This window comes from Motacilla alba, chromosome 1A (assembly GCF_015832195.1).
Source record: "Motacilla alba alba isolate MOTALB_02 chromosome 1A, Motacilla_alba_V1.0_pri, whole genome shotgun sequence".
NCBI lineage: Eukaryota > Metazoa > Chordata > Aves > Passeriformes > Motacillidae > Motacilla > Motacilla alba.
In genome coordinates, this window is record NC_052031.1 from 59230626 (window position 1) to 59244473 (window position 13848).

Here is a 13848-nt window from a genome sequence, read left to right on the forward strand (position 1 = left end):
GATGTGGAAGCATTAACTTGTGCATCTGGTGTGTCACACTCAAGTCTTGAAATTCTGAAAGTGATTGATGTGTATTAAACAAACCTTAATAGCTATTCCTGCTGATGTTGGATAATAGCAAGCAGGATTAAGAATAAACATCACTTTTTACAGATTTGATGATCTCTGCTTGTTTAATGGTACACATCTGATCAAGGTCAGGACAGAAAAGAACTTTTAGATGAGCAGAGTGAATCTTGCTTTCCTTCTTATATCCAGGAAAAAAAAAATCAATGAATTTTCTTCTAATTCCTCATGCTGCTTTGTTTCCTGGTGATGGTTAGACTAGAAGTTGAAATACTGAAAAAATATTTGGAGTATTTCCCATCAGACAAAATTTCAATTATGGAAATGGTTAGGATTTCCTGCAGGTATAACTTCAATTAGTGAATTAAAATAAATTAAAAAAATAATAAAATTCCCCTTTCTACTGTTCTTATCGCATCAGAACACCTTTTTGCTCCGTGTCACTGAGCAGACTGTCATTTGCCTGGAGAATAGCCTTAACATAAGTTCTATTTTAATAGGTTCTGCAGAAATACAGGCACTTGTACGTTTTTTTCCTATGTAGTTAAGTAGTATTATTATTTAAAAACTCAACAAAAAAATCAGCCGACAAACACTTTCTCTACTTAAATCCTTAAAAATCAGCAATTCAGTTTGTTCCTTAGCAGATGATTGCACAAGTTTCTTGATAGGCTGGAACTGACTCTACAGTGCCAGCATCATATGCCATGGTGGCCTACGTTATGTTGAGTCATAATGGTTGCCAGAGCTAAAACTTGTTGTTTTCTTTCTTAAAAAAAAAAAAAAAAAAAAAAAAGCAAACAAAAAAACATGAAAAATATCTTATTTATCATGTTTTTTTATTACGTCTTTATGCAGGTGGTCTCCATACCAGGAGACGAGCCTGATTGGGCAGGAGACTGGAGCCCCGAAGGGGAAACGGGCGTCTCCTACCCCTTTTGGGAGGGTTGGCAGGTACAACATGTGGTGTTATGTGAGTCTTTGGGAGCATCTGATCTTTTTTCCCCCCTCACAGCGTGGGAAAGTTTCCAGTTCCAAAGCACCAGTCTGGTCTCCGTGTGTGGCTTTCTCCATAAACGGTGGTGTGGAAGTGTAAAGCATGCAGCGCATGTAATTTAAATCTCGAGCATGTGCCAGATACTCTTATCATTCTCCAAGTGGACATGCATGGAAGAGCTTCGTAAAGGGGCTCTGTCTGGGCCTGTCTTCTAAATTTTGTTTTGCTTTTCATGTATTCTTTTTTCTTTTGATGTAGAACTCCTTAAAGACTTCAACAAGGCGAAAGAAGAGAACATCCTTTAAAAGAAAAGCCAGCAAACGAGGAAATGAAGTAGGTATTCCAGTGCTTTGGGACTCATGCTCCTTTTGTTTAAATGTCTAAACTCAGACTTCAAAGTTTTTGGGCTTTTTTTTTTCCTTTTTTTTCACTGGAATGTTTAATGTAGTTTTCCCCTGGGAAATTCCATGATATTGAATTTGTTGTTAGAAGAGACAAAACTCGTATGAAAAGTTTTCTGAGTTGATTTTTTTTCAAGAAACAATGTACCATACTCCAGGAGGACCAGCACCCTAAAGAAAGAGTGTTCCCTTGGGATGTAAGAGACTCAGCTCACACTCTTTTTTTCCACTAAGCAGAACAGGGGTGTGAAACTGGGGTTGTGAAACCCATGGTGAATGCACTGATGCTAGGCTGTGTCCAGGTGTGATCTGTTTTTGGATGTCTTCTTCAGGGGATCTTGTATTAAATTGGACCACAGAGAGAGAGAGCAGTTCATTGATCTAATGGTTTATTTACTGTGTGTCTGTAGAAGACCTTGCTTCCATATCCTTCTTAGTGGATTAATTACACAGACAAGCAGACTTATGGGGGAGGTGGAGGGACACTCACCCCTGCATAGTCAGGGCTCTCTGGTTTGAGTCCTTTCTTGCATGGTGGGAGAACTGCAGATCAGAAACTGGAATCTGTGTCTGTGAAAGCCCAGGGCAGTGACCTTGTTACTGGACTCTGGGGTGTCCTAGAGGGGTTAGGGAGTAGGGAGGCAAATAGTCTTCCCAAGGATGTGTCATGTTGGATCTGTGGCATTTTTTCAAAGGTGGGAAGGCAGTAAGGCCAAGAATTTGAGAGCAGATTATCTGCAAATAAGTGCTTATGCAACCATTTTGTTAGATGGAATTCATGGAATAAGCAACTTATTCTATTTTCCTTTGGAAAAACTCTTTGTATTAGAAATAACACTGTCTCTGACATGTTATTAGTGTGTGTGAATAATTGTGGGGAATAGGGTCAGAAATAATCTCAAAAGAATTTTGAAATACTTGTACCCTGACATGATATTTTTCCCCTCTTATTTTATTCTGTTGTCTCAGCTGGATAAATTGCTCTCAACTGGGCACCCCATTGACATGGCTCTACTATTTCCAGTACCTTGAGGTAGTTTTGTCAGAGCTAGGTTGGGTCTTCTGTGTGTGCTATGCCAAAGAATCTTACATCCCTTGTACTGAAGCTGTTTCTTGCTTCTGTTTCTCAGGATAACAAAGGCCGGCCTTTTGTGATAAAACCTATCTCCTCTCCGCTCATGAAGCCACTGCTGGTTTTTGTCAATCCAAAAAGTGGAGGGAATCAGGTAAGAATATCAGCTGGGTCTGGATTGTGAAGTTTAAGTTTAGCAGCAGGGTTTCTGGAAATAACTATTTCTTGGCCAGTCAGATAGAAAGGACTCTCTGCCTGAAGAAGCCTGAAGACCTTCCTCAGAGGAGGTCCTTGCTGTGGAATGGCCCTTCTACTTCAGTAGAGTTGGATGACTGGCATGGATATTTGAGTATTTGAGTGGTTGTACTCCTATCTTCAGATTCTTAAAAGGAATCTAAAGTTATAGTTTGGAATTTTTCAGAAGTGGTCTTGTACTGTACCACAGAGACCAAGTTGCAGTGAGTAAAATGCAGCAGACTTCTTCCTTAGGATTCTTGGAATGAGTACTTACCGAAGTAAATATTTCCCTGGTTCTGCCACTTTTTGAATGTCAAAGAAACTGAGTGCCTTTCAATGAACAGGGCCTTGTAATAGAGAAGATTGGTGTAAGATACAACAGAGGCCTATAGAGCATGGAGAGTAGTATAGGCACTGCTCATTCTCTCCTCTGTTAGAATTAGAGAGGATATCAAATGAAACTGTTTAGACTGATTCAAAACAAAAGGAAAAAGCTGGTCTTTTCACAGTCTGTAGTTCAGTGAAAAACTCCTTGCAGTAGGATGTTGTGAATGCTAAACATTTACACAGGCTGGAGGAGATATTTGGAAGTGAAAAAACGTGAAGTCCTGTACCTCCCTCTGGTTCAAGAGTTCTATGAAATGCACACAGCTGAGACTGGAAGAATACCTATGGCAAACATCCAACTTATTTTCTCTTTTATACCTTTTCCTAGGTACTATGACTGCTATTCTTGGTTCTTCACTTCAGGGAAGGTTTCAGGCAGAAGAGCCATCCTTAGGAAGGGAGAGCTATGGAAAATTCCTGATGTGTACCCTCAGGCCAGTTCTGAAAGGCATTCTTGAATTAGAGTACAAGCTCAGCCCATACAGTTCTTAGGTCTCTGCTACTAGTAAGAGATCCTGTCACTTTGTGTCTGGGCAGAACGTGAAGGGATTTGAGTGGAAATACGAACCTCAGAGTTTGAGAAAACAGAAAATATACCTTCAGGTGGTAGGCTGGCCACACTGCATAGAGTGAGGGACCATTGGGGCAGTGTACCCCACCAAGTCCTTGACTCCTGCTTCATTAGATGGTAGATGTTTCAATGATGAATGATCATCGTGGTGATGGTGGAGGCCAGAGCATTGTCATTGCTTGGACATTGGGCAGCACACTGTTCAATTTGATGGAGACTTTGGCTACAATCTTGTTCAACTTCTTGCTGTCATGGGTAGCTGAGGGTGAGGTGGGGTAATGGGGATTTCTTCTTGTTGCAGGTGGCGAGAATCAGGAGAACAGGTTGCTGTGGGAGATGAACCTTTGGTCTGATCCCAACTGCCTGTTCTAATGGACCATTAGGATCTGTGTTGTTGAAATTGGTCTATATGCCTGCATGTGCACCTCGTCCTGGATTGCTATTCTACACAGCAGTCATTTGCTATACCATCTTCTAGTTTGTCTTCTTGTTTTATGTTGGCTTTATAAAGCACAGAAAAAAAGAAAAGCAGTTGAAATACAGCGAATAATGCACACTATTATTTCCAATAATCATTAAACGGCTCATAACTTCCTTTCCTTTCATTTTTTTCTCTTGCCAGGGCACCAAGGTTCTCCAAATGTTTATGTGGTATTTGAATCCACGCCAGGTCTTTGATCTCTCTCAGGAAGGGCCAAGAGATGCGTAAGTACTGGAGCCTTCATTGCTGTACACCCTATTTCTGGTCTGGTCAGAAAAACAGGAAAAGATCCAGCTTGGCTGGATTAGTGACTGTGTGAGGTTTACATATCCAGGTTTTGGTAGCAAGGGGAAGGGCTGCAGTGGGGGCTTTTGTGAGAAGAGGTCAGGAGCTGCCCCCCCTTGCCCCATGACAGAGGCAAGTCCAGATGAGAATCCCAGTTCCTGACCATTCCCTAATGAATGAGCATCCCAGTGGGGGGAGGCTGCCTCCAGGCCACCACAAGACAGCACTGTGCAACTGTCCCTGCTCACTGAGTAACTAACTTAGCTTAGCCAGACAATAACCGAAGTGCAAACCTCTTCCAAGGGAGAGAGTACCTCTCTTTAAAGGGCTGATTTTTGCTGCCAAGGGCTGAGAAACCATCCTTCTGTGGTACTTGACATGGGGATGCTGGCTTTTCTTAACCATCTGTTCAGAACTACTTTCACATAAATATGTTTTGTATGTTTTTGTAAATATTATTACTATAAATATTTTACACTAATAATGTAAAATCAAATATTTGCCTGTGGAAGAGCAGTCCTAGTGTTTCCTATTCAAGGCACCCAATCTTTTTATTTTCCTGCAGAAGCACCTGCACTGCTGTTCTCTCATGATGTTTGGGAACTTTTAAGTTAGACATACATTTTTCAGAGCTGTAAAATGCAGAAAAGGAGGGTTAGTTCCTCTGGTCACTCAGCTCTCTACATGTGTATTTCCCCACCTTTGTTAGCAAATATTTCACTATGGCTTTCTGAAGGGTGCAGCTGAAGGAGTAGGACTTCAATGGGTGCTTTTTTTGGTCTCTCCTGTTGATATTTAGATCACATATCCAGAGAAAGTACTCTATTACATATTCTTGCCTTCTGTGGTGTTAAAATACAGTCACTAGTTGAAGAAGCTGTCACATTATACAAGACTCAGAAACGGCAGCTCAACAAGTTATGATGAAGAACATTAAATATTGTTTTACAACCTCAGTGTTTAAATTTGTTTACTTTAGGGTAAGAAAAAAATGAAAGATTTTGACCTCCCTAGAGGGAATATGAATATCTGGGAAGATGATAAACTGATCAAACACTTGTCAGGAGGTGCTGCCTGACATGGAGGAAGGCCTCATTTCACATCCTAGTGGTTTCGCATTTTCACCTCTACTCATATTCTTAGTAATGAATATTTGAAAATGCAGTAAGTGGTGGTTACACTGTCACTCAGTAAAATGCATTAAAAATGTCTGCATTACTGTTCTTACATTTTTCTCCTTTTTTCCCCCCTTTTCCTCCCTGGGCAGGCTGGAGCTGTACAGAAAAGTGCCGAACCTGAGAATCCTGGCGTGTGGTGGGGATGGGACGGTAGGTGGCAGGGAGCCATGGTGGCATGTGCCATTGTCTTTGGCCAAGTGATTAAACTCCTCACAGTGGTGGGTTTCCCACCTCACCCTGCCTGCAGAGGCACAGAGAGACAACATATCTTACACTTGTGAAATCTAAGATTTGTTTTTCAATTTTCTGTGTGGTCTGGCCTGTGAAGATATGAAGCCAGGTTCTCATGTCCAAAGCCCACTTTCCTTTATGCATAAAGATTTTGTACAGCTTAAAAGGAATAAGAATTAACTTTGCTGGTCTCCTCTCACTATATACATTATATCTGAGGGTTAACTTAGTGTCTAGGAGCCATTATATCTTAATTTCTGCTCCTTCTTGCTAGACCCTGGTAGATCCAGGTTCAGTACTTTTCTTTACAACACAATTTCTGTGTTCCTGGATAAGTGAATGGGGTCAGGTCTTTAAAGGAATTGTGCACCTTTATTTGGAGAAAAACTCTGCAGCTTGTGGTCTGAAGGTCGTGAGTGGTAATGGAGTTATTTCAACTGCATTCTCTTTCCAGTTCTTCAAAAATATTTTAAATCTTAGTCTGTACCACTGAGTGCTAACACAGTTGAAAAACTGACCTTTAATCTCTAGGGGCTCAGTTTCTCAACATGCATTTGATGGCAATTTTAGCAGTAAATATGGTAAAGAAAATGCATTACTACTCACAAGATGCAGTGATTGGACAGATCATATCTATGTAGATGTCCAGGGCATGGAGACATTTATTTTGTAGAGAGCTGAATCCCCTCTCTTAATTCACCCTGGCTTGAACTTCTGGGGGAATTTTTCCAGCTTTTGTGTGTTCTTTTAAAACCCCAGGGGTAGAGATATTAATATCAATGTGTCCCCTACAAGAATGAAGAAAAAAATCAGTGATAAGACCACTGCCTTGCTGGTATGTGGGAAAGCAAGACATGACTGTTACTGAATGATGAACTTTTCCTTTAAACAAGAAAGGCAGTCCTTTAGCCAGAGGCATTAGCTGAGAAAAAGTATTTCCATCTGTTTTCTTTCCCATCGGAGGAAGGTGGAAAAAAATCATTAAGATATTAAAAGAAAAAAAGAATACAGCTACATTGAGTCAGACCATCCTATTTCCCTTTGCTGAGCTGTGCGAGAGGTGGCAGCACCTTCTCATTAGTATGAGCAGCACTCCACTGTTACCTCTGCTGCTGCTCATTTTGAAACAAATTAATATCTAGTTATTCCCAAAGCCATTACATCTAGAATTGAAGAATCTGGCTCAAATGGACTTAATGAATATGCAATGAGACCAGATGTTACCTCTCATTATTGAGGTGAATCAGAACTTTATAGTAACTTTTTCCATTGTCACTTCAGGGCAGAAGTGGAAAGCTTTGCTTCTAAAGCAGTCAGGAGCTTTCTGTTTACAGGGAAATGATAGTATGTGTCATCCTGGATTGTGCAACTAATATGCAAGGTTTAGAAGTGACCTCAGGTCAAATAACACCATTGAGCTTATAAATTGAAATTTGTTCATCAGTTAAAAGCATTTACAAAAGTGGTGGGTATTTTGATGTTACGCGTAGCAGTGGGAGGCTGAAGCACAGATGTGTGGATTGAGTCAGTGGCAATGACAATGACCAACTTCTTTAAGAAGTCCTGGCCCTACTGATGCTATCTTGACTTTTTATTCTGTCTCCTGTTATCAGTGCAAAAGTATAGATATTTTGAAAGAGAGAGGATTACTTACCTCTCAAAATCTCTTTAAAGACCTCAGTATTTTTGGTGACAACCAAGGTCATGAGAGCTGTAAGTACTTGAGATGGCTATTGTCAGACAATGAACTCAAGTAGGGGATCACATCCCAGATGAATGCTTTAATAATTGGGCAATTGGTTATGATAAATAGCTGTCTGATAAATGCCATTTGTGCAATATTAAATTTATTTTTAAGACATTTGGAGAATGAAATACCCTAGAATATTAAATAGCATGGTGGTTTCTGCATTTATCAGGCCACCTCCTCTGCAGTCCTTTAAACTCCAGCTGTTTTTCCTGATGGCCATGTTATGCTGGGTGCCTTTTGTGAAGCTACCCTGGTTTGGATTGTGAATATCTTTGAAATCACAGTAATATTAGTTGGGGCAAGAAAAATTCAATCCAGCTGCAGTCAGGATTTAGGTTTTCTGTCCTATTTAAAAGCTCACATTTGCAGTAGAAGCTGTATCTTTGAAAACCAGCAACAGGAAAAAAAATTTTCTGTTAATTTTTATTAATTCTTTATTTAAAAATGCAGCACAGGGTCTTCATTTTTTTTTAAAGTGACAAGTAGTTTAAGGTATAGTCCTTTGTTTTTGCAGCAAAAATTTCAGTCACCAAAAGTTTGATAACATCTTTAGCAACAATTATTTCTCCCTTTTGAAAATTACCATTTAATGAAAACAAAATAATTTACAGTAATTTGTTCCTTCTGGCTAGATTTCTATTTGAAAGCTTTGTGTAGTCCAGAAGAAAGATAGAAGAAATAGCTCTCTGAAATAACAAATAGCTTAGGATACAAAAGAGACAGATTCACTGTTCCAATCCAAAGCCTCCAACCCTGAGCTGTAGTCTGCCTTTTAGTCTAGTCTTTTATTCTTTTATTAGCTATGTGTGTGTGTGTGTGTGTGTTTCTGTATATTGTATATATATAGATATAATGCCTTGTACTGAGTGAAATAATTCAGCACTAAGGTCTCTTCTGTGGGAGAGGGAAATTTGTGAGCAAGTTCATGCTTGGCAGGATGAGTTCTGAGACACCATGCTGTTCTAATGTGTCTCATTTTCTTTCATAGCTGTTTGTTAAAGGTTGAGTTTCTTTTGACATAATGGTAATTTAAAAAAATACCTTGAATTGTCCATATTACTCTTCATTCATTTTTAGATTTCTTTTACATCTTCTCTGTAAAAAAAGAATATGATATGATCAAAATATGTCTTTTTCCCTATAATATTCCTGAAGGTTCTCCTAATTTTCCTTTTTATAGGTGGGCTGGATCCTGTCCATCCTCGATGAGCTGCAACTCAGCCCCCCACCTCCTGTGGCTGTCCTTCCACTTGGCACTGGGAACGACCTTGCACGCACCCTCAACTGGGGTGGGGTAAGGATTGGCAGGAGTACCTTTATGTGGGGTTCTCAACTTGCTGCTCAGATTTAGTTGTGTGGGATAGAATTTCCTTTTGGCTGAAACAGCAGGCAGGGCTGTGTCCAAGGTCTGTTTCACTCTGGCAGAACAGTTTGCTTCAATTTGCAGTCTGGGATTTTGAATTACTAATTATGTTGTTGCAATAAAAGTGTACGTAGATGTATCTGGTATTTCAGGCCAAGTAACAAGAACAGTAAACAGGCTTCTAATTTAAGCATAATTTAAACTTTCTCTTTGTTTATCCTTTACTACAGCACTGGGCTTATTCCAGGAAAGGCAGATATTCTTTGAATTCCTCTCTGTATGGCCTTACTTTGCCTGCCCTAGACTTGTGTACCTCAATAGTAGCTTATTAAAATGCTTGATCAAAAATTTATCGAGGTTTTTAGGCATGTGTGAGAGGAGGGAAGTCTATAGGTAATTGGTAACTTGATTTGTTTTCATCATCTGTGGCTGATACTCTGGTCACTCTGCTGTCAGGGTTACACAGATGAGCCTGTGTCTAAGATCCTGTGCCATGTAGAAGATGGAACCATTGTCCAGCTGGACCGTTGGAATCTCCAGGTTGAGCGCAACCCTGATTTGCCCCAGGATGAGCTGGAGGATGGGGCACGTAAGGTTAGAGCTTGCTTTTTCCCATGGGAACTACAGAGTGCTTATGAATCTCTTTGGGTTACACTTTAAGCAGCATGGATAGGGAGTTCTGCAACTTTTAGATTTTCTATTTGCATCTCTCCCTTTGATGCTTTTCATGTGTCAGTGATTCCAGAGTTGTGTGAAAGGCATTTATTTGTTGTTTGAAACACTCTGGCATTGAACATTTATGTCAAAGATAAAATCCTGGAAAAAAAATCACTCGCATTTTATCAGAAAGGTAATTTTTGTTCCTTTCTAGTTGCAGGAAAATCACCATCCATTCCCCAATAAGACAAAACTAAAAATAGGGTGAAAAATTTAATTCCTTAGGATTTTGCTAATGGATACCAGCTGTTTGCTACTTTACAGCAAGGTGTAGTGTATTTTTGCATTTAACTTCTTTCTATGTGGCTCTCCATGTAATCTCCACCAGTATATCTTGGTAGTTGAAGAATAGGGAAATTTTGGCAAGGAAATCACATAGTAATTTATCATTTGGTCTGGAGATGTTGAAAATACTACAAAACTAAAAACACCTCCCAGTTCTGTGAACCATTTTCTTCTCAGTTATAATTTCTGGCTTATCTATTGGATGCTACAGTTGCCTCTCTACAGCCCCACTGGGTGTGTGAAACAATGAGGAGGCCAGATGTGTGCCTGCCTTCCTGATGCATCCTCAATAGGATTAGGGCTTCTTCTCTGGGAGTTGGCTTGCTCCTGGTTATGTATGGAGCAAGAAGAACACAGCTGGAGCTTCATTTGCCATGCTGAGCTTGAAGAGCCAGCAAAACCTTTGTGTTAGTGATATGTTAAGTGGTGCAGCCTCATGGGAAATCTAAATGACAGCATAAGGAACACTCTGATGTGTTAACAAAGACACACATATGATCATAAAGCACTGTAGGTCCATTTGTGTTCTTTGGGCTCTTGTATCAGATTATTTTCCACAAGCCCTTACTAACCTTCAGAGCAACCTTCTGCTTACATTTCCCTGATATGTTCCACTTTGTTCTTAGTAGGTTTCCATTATGAGCCAAGTTTAAATAGTTAAACCCTGGTGTGTCAAGAAATGTTCCATTCATGCTGTTTTAATGTCTCTTTATTATCTAATTACAGCTTCCCCTCAATGTCTTCAATAATTACTTCAGTCTTGGATTTGATGCACATGTTACGCTGGAGTTCCATGAATCCAGAGGTAATAAGAACTTTTTATTTCCTTAGCCTTGTGGATGGGCAGTTATTTTATTAATTAGAAATAGAGTTGGACTTAAAATCCTGTTCTTATAATTCAGAAATAAAGCTGGAACATAAAACCTTAAGATGCATATAAGAAGAAAAAGTGATTGTGTTATGAGTTTCCAAGGGACTTCATGATTAAGAAATGAAAAAAAGTACATAGAAGACTGTAATGTACTGGAGGAAAAGACCTGAAAGGAAAGCTTTATAAAGTGTTAGATCTTGTAAAGGAGATAATATATAAGTTAGGTGTGAGTGTGGAAGTGAAGAGAAAAGCCACAAGACTGGAAGTGGCAGGAATAAAATTGTGTTCTCAAACTGAACAGCTGTTACCTATGGATCAGTATACCACAACGTCCCTGGACTTGGTACAGACTCAGAGTGTCTCTGTGCAAGTTAAAGAGTTTTCATGTCCACAGATGTGTCAGGAATTTGAGCCTCTGTAGCACCTTGTCTGTCCCCTTGCCAGTGGCAGCTATGCCACCCTGTACAGACTGACATGTGGCTTAAGGACTGATATGAACAGCTTTGCCCTGGTATGAACAGCTCTATTTATATTGTTTAAGCAGGTGTGCTTGTAGAAACTAACCTTGCTCAGGTGTCTGCCTTCAGCTTTTGGTTATTCCAGCTTCATATGCAGATATTTTTTCTAAAACACAGCCTTCCTCATAGTCACTGTCATACTATCAGAGTGTCATTTCAAGATGAAAAGATAGCACTCTAGTGCCAGGCTAAATAAAGAGCAGGATACATGATGGAATGAGCTAATGCATATTTTATGATGTTTAAGACTGCTTCAAGCTTTAGGAATAATAATGAGGGGCCACAAAAGGGCACAGGAATGAAATTATGACAGCTGTATGCATTTTTTTTTATGAGCGCATGTCACTCTGCATTGCTAATGTGACTGTGAATGTACTGTATAGATTAAATGCATGGCTACTTTCTCATTTAATGGAGGCATTATTTAATAATGAAGTTATGGAGCCCTATAAAGGATGAATGTTTTTCCAGACATGCCAGGGTTTTAAAAATTTACACGGGTGAAAAAGCACTTGGCACAGCAAGCTGTGTGTCTGAGTATGTATGGCCAGGAGAGTTTCTGTAGTCCAAGTCCTCACTGCTGGTGTCATCCTTGTCTTCTCAACTGCTAAAATATATGAAGTGAATTCTATGTATTTTAGAAGAGGTAAGCTTATAGGAAAGCCCTGAAGGTGTTGCTGGTGTGTGGGTTGTATTGTTTTTCATGCGGAGTTGGGGTTGTTCTGCCTGGAGAAGAAAAGGTTGCTGGAAGCACTTACTATAGCCTTTCAGTACTTGAAGGGGATTGATAAGAAAAATGGGTCCTGTTTCAATAGGGCAAGGGATAGTGGCTCTAAGCAAAAGTAGTGTAAATTTGGACTAGATAGCAGGAAGAAGTTTTTAACAGTGAGGGTGGTAAAACACTGGCACAGGTTGCCCAGAGAGATGATGGGTGCCCCATCCCTGAAAACATTAAAAGTTGGATTGAATGAGGCTCTGAGCAACCTGATCTAGGTGAAGATGTCCCTGCCCATTGCAGGGGGTGGGACTAGATGGACTTTAAAGGCCCCTTCCAGCCCAAGGAATCTGTGACTTGGTGAATTAAGCAATACAAAGCAGATTATGATCTTATTTACCACTGATGATAATCCAGAGAAATTCTTAGCAATGGTAGCAAAATGTAAAGTACTTTCACAGCTGTAGCATTTGTGCTCTTAAGGTAATTGGCTGCATGCATTTGCTTATGTGGAACTGTTGTAATCACATATAGTATTAAAACAAATGAATATCATGCCTGAAAACCAAATAAGATCAATTGATATGAGCTCTCAGCTCATCGTGTCAAGAGGACACTTTAAGCAGTAGATATTGGTCGGCTGTTATATTCAGAGTAAGCAGTGATTGCAGTGTCTCAGAGGAACCTATATATTAATGTGGCCTTTTCAATGGCAACCTCTACACTTTTCTTGTGACTAATCACATTGAGACTTGAGGGTTGGATCCAAGTCTGATGTATTTATCTTTGCTTTTTTGGGAAGTGTTCTGAGTACTGGCTCTTTCCAACTTCCCCCATTGGTATCCTTATGCTTTGGTAGAGCATGGAAGATGCAATTTACTTTATCCCTGTTGACATGCTGTTTGATCCCTCAGCTGTGTAGGACAGCTCATTTGCAGGAAACTTCCCCACTGCACACAGACAGAGTCTAACACATTCCATTTTTCTACTTTGTTGATGGTTTAGGAATGGTGAGGATGGAGTGAGCCTTGGATATGCACTTAATAATTTACTTCTTCTAATCAACTTAAAGCTCTATTTTACATCACAGAGTCCTTCCTCCCTACCCATGCTTGTCTGTGTTGGCAGAAGTAGGGACCAGTAGGTTGAGGGACTGCTGAGTACCTGATTTCAGAAAGGCTCCTTTTCCTGTTCTAAACTGGGGCTTTAGTTAGGGGGAGTATTTGTCATAAGATCCATGCAAGGTCCAGTGCTGTGGTGTCTGTTGTCTGGAGCCACTAGGGATACTCATATGAGAGAATGTGCAGCACAGGCACTAAGCCTTCAGAAACCTTCTGCTGCTTAGCACGGGGTGTTGAGACTCTCTGCAAAGATGCTGTGAGCTCAGTAAGTGAGATGAGATTGACTTATGCAATTAAATTCATTGTTTGAAGTAGAAGTGGCCCTGACTGAGTTTGAGTCACCCATGATACAGCAACAGATACAGTAACTGAGCCAACAAGCAAATCAGAAACCTCAAGCAGCTCATTCTTACAAAATGGAGCTGTATTTTGTGAGATGTAGTGTTTTAAGTGGTCATTTGAGAAGTAATTTGGATGTGTCCACACTAATGTGATGCTTTAGCCAGGACTGCCTTGGTAGTTTGATTTTCTCACTAGAGAATCAATGAGCCAGGGTGAGTAGCTGGCACTAACACTGAATACAAGGTCAGAAGGGCTGCTTC

At 40.1% G+C, this 13848-nt stretch overlaps 1 protein-coding gene across 7 annotated transcripts in view; it reads left to right on the forward strand.

Annotated features, from left to right (window-relative positions):
- Nucleotides 1-13848, forward strand: part of DGKI (diacylglycerol kinase iota) — a 198623-nt gene that overhangs the window by 102250 nt on the left and 82525 nt on the right. For 4 of the 7 annotated variants that reach the window (XR_005258860.1, XM_038153160.1, XM_038153161.1 and 1 more), the window contains exons 9-16: nucleotides 925-1020; nucleotides 1322-1396; nucleotides 2595-2690; nucleotides 4354-4436; nucleotides 5765-5825; nucleotides 8837-8950; nucleotides 9476-9613; nucleotides 10748-10826. Coding sequence is in view for 6 of the 7 variants with exons in the window: in XM_038153160.1 (XP_038009088.1) it covers nucleotides 925-1020; nucleotides 1322-1396; nucleotides 2595-2690; nucleotides 4354-4436; nucleotides 5765-5825; nucleotides 8837-8950; nucleotides 9476-9613; nucleotides 10748-10826 (742 nt within the window). In the remaining variant the exon portion in view is untranslated. The remainder of the gene's footprint in view (nucleotides 1-924; nucleotides 1021-1321; nucleotides 1397-2594; nucleotides 2691-4353; nucleotides 4437-5764; nucleotides 5826-8836; nucleotides 8951-9475; nucleotides 9614-10747; nucleotides 10827-13848) is intronic. The other 3 variants (XM_038153163.1, XM_038153164.1, XM_038153165.1) reach the window with 1 other exon arrangement.